General features: G+C 61.2%; 4 protein-coding genes across 4 annotated transcripts; all 4 read left to right on the forward strand.

Moving 5' to 3' along the window:
* The first annotated feature begins 501 nt into the window (after nt 1-501).
* C8G (complement C8 gamma chain) lies at nt 502-3,904 on the forward strand. Its single transcript, XM_018074428.2, has 6 exons — nt 502-711; nt 1,370-1,440; nt 1,762-1,869; nt 2,175-2,276; nt 2,592-2,630; nt 3,150-3,904. Exons 1-6 carry the CDS (start codon nt 566-568, stop codon nt 3,161-3,163), a joined length of 480 nt encoding a protein of 159 aa, XP_017929917.1. The 5' UTR covers nt 502-565; the 3' UTR covers nt 3,164-3,904.
* A 2,134-nt stretch (nt 3,905-6,038) lies between these two features.
* Nucleotides 6,039-8,649, forward strand: PTGDS (prostaglandin D2 synthase). The gene is made up of 7 exons (XM_018074429.2): nt 6,039-6,204; nt 7,155-7,294; nt 7,409-7,485; nt 7,592-7,705; nt 7,911-8,012; nt 8,182-8,207; nt 8,481-8,649. The coding sequence occupies exons 1-6, from the start codon at nt 6,106-6,108 to the stop codon at nt 8,205-8,207; spliced, it is 558 nt and encodes a 185-aa protein (XP_017929918.1). The 5' UTR covers nt 6,039-6,105; the 3' UTR covers nt 8,481-8,649.
* Nucleotides 8,650-9,549: 900 nt separating this feature from the next.
* On the forward strand, nt 9,550-12,005 carry LOC103759676 (lipocalin-15-like). The gene is given in 7 exon segments (XM_029960469.1): nt 9,550-9,675; nt 10,166-10,305; nt 10,520-10,593; nt 10,856-10,966; nt 11,451-11,552; nt 11,665-11,686; nt 11,848-12,005. Coding segments are annotated over 7 exon segments (549 nt in total). The 5' UTR covers nt 9,550-9,579; the 3' UTR covers nt 11,852-12,005.
* Nucleotides 12,006-13,280: 1,275 nt separating this feature from the next.
* LOC103759675 (extracellular fatty acid-binding protein) lies at nt 13,281-16,732 on the forward strand. The gene is made up of 7 exons (XM_008926095.2): nt 13,281-13,401; nt 13,701-13,837; nt 14,354-14,424; nt 15,029-15,139; nt 15,624-15,725; nt 15,962-15,987; nt 16,554-16,732. The coding sequence occupies exons 1-6, from the start codon at nt 13,300-13,302 to the stop codon at nt 15,985-15,987; spliced, it is 549 nt and encodes a 182-aa protein (XP_008924343.2). The 5' UTR covers nt 13,281-13,299; the 3' UTR covers nt 16,554-16,732.
* The last annotated feature ends 739 nt before the right edge of the window (nt 16,733-17,471 follow it).

Below are 17,471 nucleotides of genomic sequence, written 5' to 3' on the forward strand. Positions count from 1 at the left end.
AGGAAGTGTGGGGGCTCCCGTTCCCCTCTGTTCCCCTCCAGGGCTGACCCTCAGTCTCCCAGCTCGTCCCCCAGCTCAAGCCCCCCGTGCCCCCCGCACACAGCAGGGGTGGCAGAGCCCAGCTCAGCCCCAGCACTGCCCGCAGGGCTGCCTACGAGGCAGGTGCGGGGGCCGGAGCCTCGGAGGGACCCCTGTGCTCCCCCAGACAGACCCCGGCTGTGGGTGCAGCCACCGTCGCTCTGAGGCTTGGGGTGAGCTTGGACTGCAGCATCAAGTGAGACCCAGCACACACCCAGGGTGGGACGGGGGTGCCCACAGCCCCGTGGGCAGTGTGAGCCATGGGCAGGTGCCTTAGACACCCCCACACAGCCCTCAGCCTATCCCCATGCCAGGCTTCTCTCTGCCCTGCCATCCCACCCACCCGATCACAAAGGGCGGTCGTGTCCTGGGGACACCCCAAGGGACAGGCTGTGGGCAGAGGTGCCAAGTGAGGGGACAGTGGGTGCTCGGGGTGAGTGGGGGCACCCTGGGCTGGTGGCTCTGTAGATGGTGTCACCCCTGTGCCATGCAGCTCGCAGGGAGGTGGTTCCTGGTCAGCGTGGCCTCCCGCTGCAGCCACCTGGCAGAGCACAGCCACCAGCTGGAGGCCACGACAGTGATGGTGACCGTCCTGGACGGACAAAGCCTTGCCATCAGCACCCTCAGGAAGCTGTGAGTAACAGTGGGCAGGGGGGCCACAGGCAGGAACAGGGGTGCTGTAGGCAGGTCACAGCAGGACCGGGATGGAGGCAGGGGACGCTGGGTGGAATGGGAACTCTGCAGGCAAGTCAGAGCAGTGCTAGTGCCCTGGCCTCTGGCTCCAAGGAGGACAGAGCTGCCCCAGAGCAAAGTGTGGTGGGATCCCCTCTGTGAAGTTTTGTAGTAGAAGCCCTGGCCACAATGGTCACCCTGCCACCCCCAGCCACTGACCTGGGGTGGGCTCAGGGTTAGGGACAGGCAGGCTGGTGAAACCGAGGCACACGGTGCCTCCGCAGGCCAGCCTGGAACTGGCTCTTGGGGCCACCCCAGGGGCAGCAGAGCTAAAGACAGGGATCTTCACATCTGTGGGCACTTCCCCCTGGCCTGATGGGCCCTGAGGGGCTGACCAGGCTCAGTGCTGCAGGGAGGGGGCAGGGACCCTCTCAAGCTCAGCAGGTTTTGGGGCTCACTATCTCTCACAATGTCTTGACAGGGCTCTGGGACATCTCTTTCCCTGGGGAGAAAACAAAGTCCCAAGGAAACAGCGTGTGTGCCCTGGCAGGCAGGGCGTTCAGAGACCTGGGGGGATCCTCCCCAGCCTGTGCTGACATCTCTTTGTCTTCCCGTGCAGGGATGGGATGTGCTGGGAAATCAGGCAGCGGTACCTCCCTGCCCAGGCCCCTGGACGCTTCCTGCTGAAGGGTGAGGGACACCAGGCTGGGGTGGCAGGGGAGCTGCTGGAGCCCCCCACTGCTGTTCTGGGCAGGGCTTTGGTACCAGTGTCCCTCTTCCCAATGCCCTCTCAGTATCTTACCACTGGGATCTCTAGGTGCCAGATACCATCACGGGTGATGCCATGGGCTGGTGCCTCCTGGGGGAGCAATGGTGCCTGTGGGGCTGCCCCACTCTGGCCCTGATTTTCACCCCTTGTACACCTGGTTTATGATGAAACAATACCCTGCATGGTACCAGGGCTAAGCAGGGTTAACCAGGACTCACTGGACTCTCCTCTGTCCTTCTCAGGCCATGGGCACAGCAGCAAGGTGGATGTGGTGGTAGGTGAGATGGACCCCAGCAGCTTTGCCATCCTCTATTACCAGAAGGGCCGTAGCATCTCTGTCAAGCTCTATGGTGGGTCAAGGCTCAGGGGCTTGTGGCAGGTGAAGGACAGGGGTGGGAAACCCATGCTGGGCTCAAGGGATGGCAGCCGGAGCCTCAGAGGACCCAAACATGCGAATGGGGTCTCCTGAGGGTCACTCCCCAGCTGGACAATTGTCCCCAAAGGCTGAAGGGGGAGCTGGTAAGGGGGGAACCAGAAACCCACTTCTGTGAACTGAAAGACCCCCAGGGCCCTGAGCTTTGCGAAGGGACATGGGGGGCTTTGGGACAGGGCCAGGCAGGGCCCGAGGCCGCTGGCAGTGTCTCCCCCCATGCAGGACGGACCAGCCGGGTCAGCGATGCCGTCGCGGACAAGTTCGAAAAGCACGTGAGGGCTGTGGGTCTCAGTGAGGATGTGACCTACTACTTCCCCACCTACGGTGAGTGGCACCTGGTCCCTGGGGAGCAGGGGACCCCGTGGCAGTGGCTGCACCCAGAGGCAGAGCCTAGCATCAGGGGCTGGGGTCCGGCCCCTCCAGTGTGGGGAGGGGGAGGTACATCCCCAGGGGTCTGAGCAGCTCATGGCCCCGTGTCACCCACAGCAGGGGCACATGTGGGGTCTGTCCTCATGCTGTGGCCACCCCAGGGGCAGAGATGCAAGGACCAGGGCTGTACCTCACAGTGTCCTGGGGGTGCAGGGTGGAGGGGTGCCAGGTCCCAGGGAGGGTGACCCCCTCAGGCTCTGTCTCTTGCAGGGTTTTGCGACTCCGCAGACGAGTTTCATGTCCTGGATGGTGAGTTGGGGATCCTGGGTGGTGCACTGGGACCCCCATGTGCTAGGCTTGGCCCCACACTGGGCACCAGTGGGGCCTGCCTGTCCTGGCTGGGGGCTGGGCACACTGGGCCAGACCCACACCACACCACAGCTGTGCGGTCCTGCCCCAGGAGCATGGGGGCACTGGCCTGGCAGGGGGCAGCCATGCCAGACCGTCCCTCAGGACAGGGTCTCTCTGTGCCCTTGTGTGGGGTGAGGAGGTGGCAGTCACCCAGGATGGGCATGAGGTGCATCCTGGCAAAGCAAACCCCATTTAACCCCTACATGGCTCACACTGGGCTTGATGGGTCTATATTGGTGTTACCCGGGATGGTCTGGGATGGGGTGTCCTGGCACAGGGACACCCTGGGCTGAAGGCTGGGTCCCTGGAGACAGCTCCAGTACTTGTCATTGGTGCTTGGGAAGGCAGAGGTGAGTCTCCAGGCCAGGTGCTAGGCTTGGACACCCCCCAGCCCCTCAGCACTTCTCTTCCTTCCAGAAACAAAGCTGTAGGTGCAGATGGAGTTGCCGGGGTTTCCCCAGAGCTCACCCCTCACCTCATTGAGCTGCCCATGGCCACGCGGGTCTGAGCTGTGCTTTGCTCATCCCCCTCTGCTGCACCTCAGCCCTGGAGCCAGCTCTGGGGCTCTCCAGTGCCTCCAGCTGTGCTGGCAGCTGCATCCATCCTGGTCCTGCACCCTCTCGGCTTGTGTCACCCCTGTGCTCTGTGCACCAGTGTCCTGCAGGAGCCAGCAACACCCCAATAAACACCTCAGAGAAGAGCCTTTGTCCAGGCCAGTCACCTCTTGGTCTGCCCCCGCCAGGCCAGCGCTGCCTCCATCCTGGGCTGCCAGTGCCCTGGAATCACAGCATCACGGAATATTCTGAGTTGGAGATGTGCTCCCAGCTGGGGGGTCCCAAGGGGGTGTTGGAGGACGTGCAACCCCCTTCTATACACCCCCCTCATCCTCTCCCTGAGCCCTGTCCCAGCTATGGGACAGCGAGGCAGGAGTTGTGGTGGTTCCTGGGATGTGGGGCACGTGGGTCTGGCTGGCTGGGGCCGAGGGAGCACCCGGCACTGAGGGCAACAGCACCATGCCTGGCACCATGGGAGGCACAGACCTGGGGGGCACTGGGGACCAGCACAGCATCTGCCTTTTTCCCCATCAAGCTGGGATATCCCTCAGGGACCCCAGAGGAGGAAATCTCAGCCCCGCAGCATTTCTCCTTCCCATGTCCAGGGCCTCCAGGGCAGGGAAACAGCCCATTCCCCTGCCCCAGCCCTGTGGAGCGCGTTCCCCAAGGGGAACCCCTGCCACACAGCCAGCACCCCTTGGAAAGCCAGGCTGGGGGGTCTGGCAGGGCTTGGACCAGGGGTACAATTAGGGGAGAGCCCCAGGGTTAATGCTGCAGCCCCTTGTGGGACCCCTCTTCCCTGTGTGTGGAGCCTGGCGAGTGGTGCCCATTGCCATTGGCTTCGGGAGCGGATGGGGAGCATCCCCACAGCAGGCAGGTGGGGGGTCCCAGCCCTCCACAGCCCCTGGGGCAGGCAGCAGCCCTCTGCCCCCAGCACTGGTGTTTTGCAATTGGAGCGGGAACTGGTAACACATGTTGTTTACCAGGGAATTATGTAAGGGACGCCACGTGATGTGCCCAGAGCCAGCCCTGTTCCCACCACCCACGTGGAGGTTAACAGTGTCCAGCCATGCTCTTAGACCCCCCCCAGGCCACCATCTGAGGCTGGCAGAGCCTGGTGTGGTGGATCCAGCTCACTTTCTGCCCTGTGCCCACCTGCACCCCAGGGTGGCTGCACTGTGGCAGGGCAATGTGAGGCAAGGGGAGAGCCCTGGGGAGCTGGGCTGGTCCCCAAGGAACCCACACGCCCTATGCCCACTGTCCCATCTCAGCCCATCTGTGGTGGGGGCTAACACCCAGGTTGTGTCCAAGAGTCTGTGTCCAGCCGCTGTGGCGACCCACAGCCTGGATACTCCATCCTGCCCCCCAGCTCTGCTTATCCTGTGCCGTGCTGCTGTCGGTGTCCCCTTTGCCCCCACATGGCCCCACCTGCCCCCATGCTCCAGAGCTTGCACCCAGCATTGCCACCCAGGTCCTTGGGCTGGTTCCCAGCTTTGCCCCACCCAGAAGAGCTGGGAGAGTGGGCACCACCCAAGTATCCATCAGGCACCCTTTGCTGCCACCTGGGCAGGGAGCTGGGGGTACCCAGGCAGCAGGGGGGACTTTGTGTTCCTGCTGCAGTGTTGGGTGACAGTGACACCCCTGGGTGCTCCCTACCTCTGTGCCCGATGGAGAGAGCCCCCTGGGGAGGCTGAGTCCTAGCCCAGCATGCGGGGCCCCAGCCGGGCTCTTGTGATGCTCAGTCCTGCCTGGCTCAGCTTTTGTTTTGTTTTCATAAATCCACGGGGCCGGGCAGGCGCGGGGGTGCACAGGGCAGGGTGGCCTCACAGCGGGGCGTGGGGAAGGGAATGTACAGGGGGGCCTGCCAGGGGAAAAACAGCTGTTGTGAAAACATTCTCCTTACGTAAAGCACCTTGGCAGGGCCGTGTGGGGCTGGGGTTCTGCCCGGCATGACCAGCCCTGCCCAAACCCTGCCATACCCACGGGTGCTGCTGCTGGCACCCAGCATACATCCTCTGCCCTCACTCTGCAGGGGGGCCCCCAGATTAAGGGGGGACATCTCAGCGCCTGCTGGTGACGCCAAAACAAGGGGGGAGGGCACTCCAGCCCCTCTTGGCAAAGGGTGCAGAGTGGTGGGGCGGGTGGGGTGTGAAACGCTGGGGTCCATCTGGCTGCATTCTGGTCCCTGAGGAGCTGAGCATCTGGGCTCCCCAGCTTGCCAGTGGGATGAACCGGAGCTGCACCTTGGTGGGACACACCCCAAGGGTCCTGAGGCCAGCCGAGATGCTTCCTTGGGTGATGCAGGGACTTGAGTCGGGGCAAAGCAGGGGGTCCTACAGGAGTACACGCAGGTGTCCCCAAGTCCCATGGGTCGGGTTGGGACCTGGCAGGCACTGGACATTCCCTCCACTTCACTGGAGCCCCTTTCTGAGTCCAGGTGAGGCTACCCTGTGCAGACTGGGCAGCCCTGGCCCCTGCCCGTGGGCAGCCCTGCTGCCTGCCCCGGCCCGCGCGCCGCTGGGGCCAGGGACGGCGCCGCTCCGGCGGCGGCTGTTTCCTGCGGAGGAGTTTGGCTCCCCGAGCAACACGTCATATCAACAGGCTGCTGCATTCTCAGGATCCCTGCCTGAGCCTTTTGGCTTCGCTGCTCAGCCCTGCTCCAGCTTGCATAACGCACGGGGGGAGGCAGGGTTGGCCCCTCGCAGGGGCCCCCGCACCGCCTGTCCATAAATAGGGGCTCGACGGACTCTCCAGCACTGCAGCGCTCTGCCTCCAGCTCTCGCTTGGCTCAGCTCAGCTCGGCTCGGCTCGGCTCGACCATGCAGGCCACGCTGCTCAGCGTCCTGGGGCTGGCCCTGCTTGGGGTACTGCATGCCCAGGACAGCATTCCCATCCAAGCCGACTTCCAGCAGGACAAGGTGACCCATCCCAGCAGGCATCACCTGCGTGGAGGTTTGGGATGTTTTGGGGGATTCTTGCCCTGAAAATGTGTGGAGAGGGTGGTGCAGATGGATGTGGGGCCAGGCTGACACTGGGAGGGCAGGGCACTGGTGCCCACACAGCCCCCCATCCCGAGGACCTCCCAATACCTGGTTTTGGTGGCTCTGGAGGGGATCCAACATCCCAGCTCCAGCCTGTGGGGCAGAACTATGGGTTAGATGTGGGTCTGAACTGCTGCTGTGCTGTAGAATGGGTGTGATTATTCAAGAGTCTTACAGAGAAGACTGAGAAAAGCAATCTCAGTCTCCGAGTCAGCATGGAGATGGGCCATGGAAACTACTCCCTGACAGAGACCCCAGCCAAGGGCCCCCAAAAAACAAGGGCTGCTCTGCTGAGGTGTCCCACACACTGCTCTGCCTCTGGAAGGGTCCTGGGGGGCCACGGACACCCGAGGGGGTGATGGGGATGGAGGCACTTCCTGCAAAGATGGGCATCTGGGATGTCCTGCAAGGGCGATCCCAATACAGCCCCTCTCGGAGGCTGGCAGTTCCCTTTGGAGGGCACCGTGCTGCTGGCCCCAGGGACTGGGCTAGGATGAGCCATGCTGGACTCAGGGTCCTGACCCCTCCTTGAGCCCCCAGATGGACCGAAATGGCATCTCAGAGCCAGACAGTCCTGTCACCTTCCCCAGTCTTGGAGCAAAGAGGAAGGAAACACCCAAGTGCTGGGCAGTGAAGGGCACGTCATGAAACAGGGATTTCCTGGCCCCTGGGTTTTGTGGTTACCAAGAGCTGTAGCAGCTCCCTGGGGATGAGGACCCCAGGACACTGCCAGGGGAGAGAGACGTGGCCTGGGCTGGGGCTGGTGGGGGGCTGAGGGGCAAGACAGGGTCTACACCCAGCTGGGGCTGAGTGAAGGTTGTGTGCAGCTCACAGGGAGATGGTACAGCATCGGCCTGGCCTCCAACTCTAACTGGTTCAAGGAGAAGAGGCACCTAATGAAGATGTGCACCACTATCATCTCCACCACCGCAGATGGAAACCTGGAAGTCACCTCCACCTACCCCAAGTATGGCCATGGGGAGGGGGTGAGTGGGGAGGGGGTGCGAGGGTGGGAGGCACTGGTGCATCGCCCCACCACTCTGACATCCTTGTGCTGTGCTCATGCTGTGTGTGATCAAAGGGGTGACCAGTGTGTGACGAGGAACAGCCTTTACACCAAGACGGAGCAGCCGGGGCGGTTCAGCTACACCAGCACCCGTGAGTGCCCCCTGACCATGGGGCAGCCCTGCTGTCACTATCCTTACTCCTGCCTTGGGGCGGATTTGGAGCCTGGGGCTGAGCCCTGCTCCCTTGTCCCCCACAGGCTGGGGCAGCAAGCACGACATCCGTGTGGTGGAGACCAACTATGAGGAGTACGCCTTGGTGGCCACCCAGATCTCCAAGAGCACCGGCCCCTCCACCATGGTGCTGCTCTACAGTACGTCTGCCCTGCGCCCCCATGCTGTACACCCCCCAGGACTTCCTGGAATGTCTATCTCTCCCATGGGAGAAGGGCAGCACCGTCTCCCAAGCTGGGGTGACCTCTGGGATAATGGCAGGGTCGGGACCCCCTTGCTGGGCTGCCCGTGCCCCCATGCTGGCAGGTACGGTGGGGCTGCCCCTCACCCTGCTCTTGGCTGCAGGCCGGACCAAGGAGCTGAGTCCTGAGCGCCTGGAGAGGTTCACCCAGTTCTCCAGGGAGCAGGGCCTGATGGACGATGAGATCCTCATCCTGCCCCAGACAGGTGAGGCTGGAGGCTGTGGGGAGCAGGGGGTGAGATACCCCAAGGGGGCTGAGAGGGAGGAGAACCTCCTGGCTTGTTCCTGCCTCAGTGTGGGGCCAGCTATGGGGTGCCCCCATAGATGGTCCCTCGGGGGGGCTAAGGATGATCTCCCCTTTTCTTCCCCTCACAGACAAATGCATGACAGATGCTGCCTAGGTAAGTCCTGCCTTCACTGGGGGTCAGACCAGCCCTGCGGGAGGGTCAGGGGTGTTCAGAGCCACTGCATCCCACAGAGCCCTCGCCAGCCCTTCCCCAGGCTGTTCCTCTCCTTACCCCTATGAGGGATTCCCCATCCTGACCCTGTGGGGTGCCTCAGACCCTGGGTGGTGTGTGCTCACCCACTCAGTGTGGGGCTGGCCGGGCCAATGTCCCCGCATGTGTCACCCTGTCTCCCACAGCTCAGCTGTGCTCACCTCCCATCTCTTCCAGGTGATCCCACCAGCTGCTGCCGGCCAGAGCCCTGACAGTGCCGCGAGCTGGTGACCACCCTGTCCCATCCCAACCCCAGTGCACCCCACAGCACTGCAGCAGCCTTCGCTCCTTGGCTTCACACCCCACACCTGTACCCCCATGCCCATTAAAGCCCACATAAAACCAACCCTTGTCTGCTGGGTTGTTGTGAGGAAGCCTCAGTGGGGCAATGGGGAGGGGGAAGTATGGCTGGTGGGGCTGGGGCTCGGTGTCAGGGCTGACCCCAGCTTTTAGCCATGGGGCCACTGGGCTGGGGCCCTCTGTGCACTAGCAGCCCCACACTACAGTGCTGCCTGACCACTAAATATGCCCCGTTCCAAGCAAAGGGGTCCCTGAGGCTGGGACCTACTGGGGAGATCTGCTCCCCTCTGTCCCCTTGGGCATCCTGGGCTCCCTCACCTTCCCTGCCTTGGTTCCCTGCTGGAGAGCAGGCTGGCAGTGTGGGAATGGGATGACAGGCAATCATAGGGAGGTCTCCAAAAATTTGGGGAAGGATGGACATGAAGCAAAAGGACATCTGTGAGGGCTGGATGTGGCTTAGCTCTCACCACCCCCCTGGGCTCCATCCCATGAGCCTGGACCCTCTCCAGCAGCGGGGTCTGAGCCTGCTACCACCAGCCTGGGAAGTCACCACCCCTTCTAGGGGCACCAGGCTGTAGCTCGACCTGGGCTAAAACCACCAGCACAACCATCTTCTGGCACTGAGGATCCTGAGGTGGGATCCGTCCCACCACTGCCAGACCCTGGGACCAGCAGGAACAGCTGCGAGGGGGGCCTCGGGGGCAGCTCAGCTCCCCCCTCCCCAGACAGAGCAGCGGGCATGGGGCAGCACCCAGTCCCGGCGTGCTCTGGGCAGGGTTTCACACAAAGCTGCATTCATTCGGGACCGGGCAACTGGGGGGGACAGGGCCAGCACTGTCACCTAACCCGGGTACAGGTTATCCCTGCTCTTGTGTAACCTGTTGCATAAAGATAGGGCGGGCAGGGGTGCTGCCAGCAGTGGGGGCTATAAAGGTGGGTGCAGCCTCTCCTGCCCACATCCACCTCCAGAGCGAGGATGATGGTGGCACTGCCCAGCCTGGCGCTGGCCCTGCTCTGCCTGCTGCGGGCAGGGGCCGAGGTCCCCGTGCAGCCAGACTTCGACACCGAGAAGGTAACAGCACAGGGTGCTGCCAGGCACGTTCTGCCTGGGCTGGAGGGGCTGGGTGGGGCAGGGGGCCTTTGCTGCACCCCCGGGGACCCCCTGGTCTCATCCCTGAGCTGACACCAGGGTAGTTTCCAGGAGAGCCTGTGAAAAAAGGGTTAGTTAGGGCTGCTGTGTCCAGCGCCAGCAGTGACCCCACTGAAGGGACACCAGCACCTGAGGCTGTGATGTCCCCAAGCATGTAGCACTTCCCCAGGGAACATGGACCAGATGCCTCTCCTGCCCTCCTGGCATGGGGCAGGGCAGGGTGTTCAGCATGAAGGTAGCAGGCTGCCATGTTTGTCTGGCTGGTCGCCACAGAGGGTAGCAGGTCCCCCACTGCAGGTTGGCAGATTCCTACAACAGGCTGCCAGGTTCCCCATGGTGGGGGACAGGTCCCCCTGGAAGGTAGCAGGTCCCCACTGCTTTCCCAAACCCCACCGGTGATGTCGTGCTGCAGTTTGCAGGGATGTGGTATGTCACAGCCACGGCTTCCAACTGCTCTGTCTTCCTGAAGATGAAGGACGGGATGAAGTCGTCCATCACCACCATCAGCTTCACACCAGAGGGGGATCTGGCCATGAAGTTGGTCTGGCCCCTGTGAGTGTCTGTCCCACTCGCCACGTCCCCCGTGGGCCAGGGACTCCCCTCCCCACCACGGCACCTCCCCCAGACCCACTGCCCCAGAGTGCCCAGTCCTGCCTGAACCCCAGTACACGCCCCAGGCAGGCTGGGCTCCCTCCTGCACCCACCACCCCACTGCCCTCCCTCGTGACATCCAGCCACGTTTGTCATTTCCACGTTCCTTTTCCAGGCTGGACAAATGCCAGAAGTTTGAGCTGCTCTTCCAGCAGAGCGGGCAGGCAGGGCACTACATGGGTACGTGAGGTCAGGTGGGTCGGAGCCATGGGTACCCTGAAACAGAGGGTGCGCCCCGTGCCTGGGGAGCAGCGGGAGGTGGGCTTGGCTGCTCTGCCTTCTCTGCTCAGCGAGGGGTCATGCTGAGGGTGGGCACCCAGCTCCATCACATCACTCAGGGGGTCCCTCCTCATACTCCCCTCGGACAATTTTGGGGCTCAAGCAGTGGGGCCCAGGAGGGCTCAGATTGTACCACATTACCCAACTGGGCACCTCTGGTATCCTTTAGCAGCACAAGAGAAGAGGGACCTGCTCGTGATGGAGACAGACTACAGCCACTATGCCATCCTGCACGAGGCCCATCACAGCGAGACAGAGCCTAGCACCGCGCTGCAGCTCCTCAGTGGGTGTTGGAGCAGGGACAGGCACCCACAACTCCGAGAAGGGATGGGGGCACCAATGGGGAGTGAGGGCTGGGCTCTCCACCACCACCCAGGGCCACCACCAGTACCACCAGTACCCAATGTCCAGTACTCCGAGAATTAATTTTGGGGTGAATGAAACCTTTCACCAAAGATATCTCTGGTTGGTTGTGGATTGAACCAGACCTCCTTGCAGTGTGCCAGCTCAGCTGTGGACCCCCAACCCTGCCAGCCACCCCATAGCACCCCAGGCAGATGGGTCACTCATCCCAAGGGGCTTGTGCCCCTTTGCTGCCAGCCCAGGGCACTGTGGATTGCCTGATGTCCACTCTGCACCTTCATGGCTTCACCTTAGCCCTTGTTTGGGGCCCAGTCACTGCCCTGTGGTAGCTGGACTCCTGGGGTGGGGCTGGCTGCCAGGACTCCCTGTACTCACTAGCCCCCACTTTGCATGTCTGGCTGCAGCAAGGGAGCAGGATGTGAGTCCCCAGCTTCTGCAGAAGTTCATGGAGCTCGTCCCCACCGTGGGCCTGACCAAGGACATGCTGGCCATCCTGCCCGAGTCGGGTGAGTGCCCTGAAGGCACGGGGTGGCACATGTGGCCCCTCTGTACGGAGACACTGTGGGGGCTCAGGGTGCTGCCCGTGGCACACTCACTCCTCTCTTTGCTTTCCAACAGACCAGTGCACCAAGGCCATCAGGTGAGTGTGTCCAGGGGAAGCCATGACTCACTCCCAGCACGGCCAGGGCTGAGCAGGCACTTGCGGCCCACTGGGGGCCCCCCACCTTCCTCGGCTTTGCCTCTGCGTCACCTCAGCTTTGCCTTGCTCTAACCACTCATCTGTCTATCCTGTCTCTGCAGCTAAAGGCTGTTGTGTCCTCCAGACTTGGTGGACACTGGGCTCTGATCCCCACTCTGTGGTGCCCCCTTCCCATCCTTCCCAGCTGAACTCTGCCGGACCCCCTGCCCCACACCAGGATCACCCCTCGATCTCCTAAATAAACAGATGCAGAAGCTGTCCCAGAGCTCAGTGCTTTGTTGGTGGGAGCAGGGTTGCTGCCAGGGTCCCCAGGCACCCTGAGTGCAGTGGCCCTGGAGCTGACCCTTCCTGTCAGCCCCCCAGGGGTGTTGGGGGGCTCCTGTGCTGTGATGTTTGGTGTGCCCAACATGGGGAGCAGAGGGGATGGGGAAGGTGCAGCTGCCAGGGCAGGGGAGAATGGAGCTGGGGTGACCAGGGGCTGGCACAGCTTGGCTGGGGGGGGCAGCAGCTCTGGGCAGACAGTGTTAAGCAGTCAGGCTGTCCAGAACTGCCTGCAGGGACACACGCAGGACACCGCATTCCCTGCTCAGTCCCCTCCCAGACCACCGAGCTGGGAGTGAAGCTGCACCATGGCTGCCCATAGCAGGCCTGGAACACCCATGCCTGTCTGCCACCCCTCTTGGTCCCCCATCTGCCCACTGACCAAAGTAGGACTATGCTGCCACGAGCCCTGTGGGCGCTTTTCATCCCACTCCGCCTCCTGTGGAGTGGAGGCAGGCCCTGGTCTCTCCCACTCCCTCCCTGCCTCAGGGTGGGGGTCCTTCAATGCCCAGGCAGGTGTGGGGCTGTGACCCCAGGAGCCTGACGGAGCAGGGGCACAGGGGACATCACACTGTGAGAAGGAGGGACACAGTCTCACAGTGACATGAACCCGTTCTTCTGCCTGCCCTGCTCCGGGTGCACCCTGCCTTGCAGGCCCTGAGCACCTCAGAGCAGGTGGGGAAGCCTGTGCAGGCACCACGGGTCAGGTTGTGCCAGCAGCATGTGGATGGTTGGGTTTGGCAGGATCCCAGCGGCTGCCTCGGGCAGGTTCCAGCCTGGCCAGAAGGATGGGTCACTGTGCCCCTTGGTGGGTAACGGTGCTGCCCCTGGAACCTGTGCCGGGAAGAACCTCCTGCTCCTCCCAGCAGCCTTCCGGAAGCCAGTTGGAAAACAACAGCTCGCTTTGTTCTTTCACAATCCACTAAAGAAATGGGGAAAATCCCAAATTTCAGCAGTGGTGCAACAGTTCCTGTAACTCTGTTTTGGGGCTGGCAGGCACTTCCCCCCTGCCCCGGGGGTTTGTTCACCCCTGGCTGACTCCTGCCCTCCCGAAGCCCTGCCCCCCCCCCTCACCCCCCCCCACCCCTTGTCCAAACCAATCCCAACGTGTGCCGCAGCTCCAGCTCGCGCATGCAGCAGCGGGGGGGCTGAGGGGGGGGTGGGAGGAAAGCACTGAGATATAAATGCGGCAGCCCCAGCACCACTCCTCATCCCACTGGAGCTAAGGTGACATGAGGACCGTGGGGCTGAGCCTGGGCCTGGGCCTGGCCCTGATCTGCTTGCTGCACGTGGAGGCTGAGGACCTCGGGGCTGGGGAGTTGGACACGAGCAAGGTGATCTGCAGCATCCCGGGAACAGAAGGTGGGAGGGTGGACTCTGGTCACCAGCAGTCAGGGATGACTGTAGAGGTGTTTTGGTACTGGGAACAGCTGGGGACACTGCAGCCACCGTTGCTTTGCTGTCACACCCAGGTGAGGGTGGTCACCCAGCTCCAGCATAAGTGTCCCTAAGGAGACTTTGTTGCCTGGAAGGGATGTGGGTGTCCCATGGACTGAGGGTGTCCTGCCTTGATCCCTGAGGAGGTGACACTCCCAATTGCTCCCACAGACTCACAGTCTGCTCTTGCTACCAGATTGCAGGGAAATGGTACATCACTGCTATGGCCTCCGACTCCGAGAGCTATCTCCAAAGGAAGGACCAGCTGAAGATGGCGATGGCTGGCATCGAGGTCCTGGGGAAGGACCTGAAGGTCTCCTTTGCAATTCCCACGTAAGTCCCACATGCTTTACTTCACAGGTTTCACTGACCAACCTCCTCTCTTGACCTTCATCGATAGGTCCCCACCTGAGTGCACCCACCAAAGACCTGACCAGGGGGTGAGGCAGGACCACTAGGGGCTCAGGACAGCTGTGGGCACCCCTTCTTCAGGGCAGACTCGGGACAGCGCCAGCCAGGACCCATCAGAGGGTGGGATGCTCTACTGCTGAGGGATGCAGAAGGGTAATAAGGGACCCTATGGTTGAAACCTTCCTGGCAGTACCAGCCTTATCCCAGAAGCTCAGAGCACGAGCAAGGGCATGGATGATCCCCAGGTACCAGCACTGTCCCCTGCCAGCCCAGGTGCCCATTGCTCCAAGGGTGGTGGTATCTATCCTCTCCTGCCCCCCCCTCCATACCATCTCATCCCTGAACAGCGAGTCCCACTGTTGGGGTAGCTACTCCAGAGCAGGGGAGGGAAAAGGAGTCACTTCCCTGTATGCTGGAGCATCCTTCACTGTTTTGCAGCCCAGAGAGATGTATGAAATTTGAGTCGATCTACAAACCAACAAGCATTCCGGGTGAATACTACAGCTCTGGTGAGTGGGGGGAGCCTGGCTCTTGGGGCAGCGGGGAGGCACGTCCCATCATCCCTGTCTGAAGCAGCTGGTTGTTCCCGGTGACATGGCCCTTAGGACTGCCTGCCCCTCCTGGGTCCTGGGTGGGACATCCCTCTGTGTCCAGGTGCCAGCTGCACTCCAGGGCCAGTCCGTGTCAGGGCTGGTGACACAGCAGATGGCAGAACACCCCCCAGATCCTCCCTCTGGGATAAACACATTCACACTCAGCTTAAACCCTGGGGAAAAGCAGGTTCATTCTGCCAAGGGGCTGTGGGTGAATGTTCTCAGGGGATGAAGCAAGGGGTTGTTTCCCACCATCCCCACCCCAAGGGTCAGTCTGACACTGGCCGACAGCCTGCAGTGACCATCCTTGGCCCTTCCTGCCCTCACCTACCCATCCCTCTGCTCTGCTGCAGTCTGTGGGCTCCCCCAGGCTTTCAGAGGAGCCTTAACAAGAGGGAAAACCAGGACAGAGAGACACCGAGGAAAGACAGACTGGGTGGGCTTTACACTCTTATAGCCCCTTTGCAGCATGGGGGTTTCCAGGAGGTGGTAATTAATTTTTCTCCATGTCCTTTTGCAGACAGAGGCAATAAGACAGCACAGCTGGTGGATACCGATGGCAGGACCTATGTGATTATCTTTGCCACCAGAGAGAAGGAGGGGAAGATCTTGCATATGCTGAGACTCTACAGTGCGTAGCCAGCGGTGCTGCAACAGGGGTGAACCACTCAGAGGTGTCAGGGTGCCTGCAGGGTGCCTGAGAGGCCAGGAGTCAGGGGACAGACCCCCTCCTCACTTCTGCTCTGGGTGGGGCACAGGAGCAGGGCTGGGGCTGCCGTGTGCCTCCCATGTGGCAGGGAAGAGATAGCGATTTGGGGTGCAGGGGAGGCTGGGGCTCAGGCTCCTGCACTGTGCTGGGAGTCCGTGGCCTTGGGTAAGTCGTGTGGTGAAAGAGTGGGGGTTCTGCTGCAAGGTGGGGCAGAAACAGCAGGGACACGAACCTCTGCCTTGTCTTGTCCCCTGGGTGGGGTGTCTCATGTGTCTCTCTAGGACCTCTATCAGTGCCTCCAACCTTCTTCCAGGGACTGCCATCCATCCCATCCTTGTGCTCGCCAGGTGCCCAGGAGATGCAGTAACAGGCACAGCCTGGAGCTAACTCATGTCTTTGTCTTTAGGCAGAACCCGGTGGGTGAGACCTAGAATCACAGACCTGTTCAAGACGTTTGCCAAGATGGAGGGCTTCAGCGACGAGATGATCTGGATACTACCCAGACAGGGTGAGCACTACCCAGGGGCGATACAGGGACGTGCAGGCTGGGATCACTCAGCCTATCACTGCCACCACTTTGTGGTCTGAACTGGTGTGAGAGAGTGCTGGCAGCCAGAGGTGCTCTGACTTGGCACACTGTGGCTTTCTCCTTGCTCAAGTTCATTCTGGGTTGTCTATTTTGGGTGCTAAATCGGGCTAGTCAGACCACAGCACCGGATTCAGGCTTTCTCTTTACTTTCACAGACGAATGCAGACTTGATGGACCATAGGTGAGTTGCTGCAGTGCAACATGGTGTTTGCAATGTCCTCCTCTGGAAACTGTCCCTCTTGGTGCCCCAGCAAGGACCACCAAGAACTCTTTGAATTCCTCTGAGCTTGAGCTGTTTGAACCTGTGCTGGAGCTTGTACTCAGGTAGGACCATTCCCTTGGGTGCTCCTCTGCAGTGGGGACCCCCAGGGAGCAGTGCCCGGCACTGAACAAGGTCATGTGAGCCGAAACCACCGCATCAGTGGAGAACCAGTTGCACAGCCCCTCCAGCAGTAGGGCCAGGACACCTGGCTCCTGCCAAAGGGACCTTGGGCTCATGGACCTGCAAACCTGGCCAGAGTGGGTTGGTGTCTCACCACACGAAACGTGCTTGCTGTTGGCCCACCCTGGCATGTGCTTTGCCACCACACCAACACACACACAGCTGTAGGCATTAACTAGAAATCCATTGCTGGATGTAGCTCACGCTACAGAGATGGGGAGAACTGGAGAAGAACTCAGTGATCTCGATGGAGAGCCCCACTTGGCCTTGCCTTACTCAGCCTGCCTCTCCTGGATGTTTTCCAGGAAGCGTGGGCTGGCTCGTGGATGCTCCTCCCAAGCAATGCAAGACCCACACTTCGAAGCTCCAGGCTGCTGTTCCACCAGCCCTCTTCCGAGCTCCGTGGTCAAGGCTTTGACACAATCCCTGCTTCTCCAGCACACAGTCCCTACTTTTTGCCAAATAAAGAGAAACTTAACCCAGATCTTGGTGTAGCTGTCTGAGGAGAATCCAGGGTTCCGGGGTGTGTGGTCCCCCACTGTTGTCCTCCCAGGGGCTGCGAATGGTGAGCAGCCAGGAGTGATCCCAGGCTGAGCTCACCCAAGTGAGGGCAGTTTCAGACCCCACAGGATTTTCCCTCCTGGGTGCCTCCCATGGGGCAGGACCAGGCCAGGTAGAGGTGAGGCAATGAGTGCAATGAGGCTGGGAATCCCGTGGGCATGAGGGGCTGCATGGAGAAAGGCCACAGAGAGTGAGATAGGAGTTTGGAAGGCTGCACCCACCCCCACCATCCATCGCCTCCCCTCCTCTGGCTCTGCTGTGGCTGCAACACTCTGCTCCCCAGGAGCCCCGGGAGCTTGTCCACCAGCTCAGGCTGAGTCAAGGCAGCGCAAGACTCAGATCTGGGACCTCTCAGCCCCATGGTGCTACAGGTTGCTGTGGAACATGTGTGCCTGAATCCTCTGGACACAAACCTGGAGAGATGCATGTGGTTTCTGCCCCTGAGCACCACACAGAGAAAGCCCCCACTGGAGCTAGAGTACTTGGTGGTGGCAGTTACCAGAGAAGCTGTATCTGCGTGTGCTGGCTTAAGAGTTAACCAGCAGGGGAAATGAACTCAACTCAAAGGAGAGATTATAAGTCAGAATAACAATTTATTAAAATAATACAGTAAGTACAATTATACAAACAAACAATTGGTTTTAACCCACAAAACCCAAATG

This window comes from Manacus vitellinus, unplaced genomic scaffold, assembly GCF_001715985.3.
Source record: "Manacus vitellinus isolate BGI_N305 unplaced genomic scaffold, ASM171598v3 scaffold_27_pilon, whole genome shotgun sequence".
NCBI lineage: Eukaryota > Metazoa > Chordata > Aves > Passeriformes > Pipridae > Manacus > Manacus vitellinus.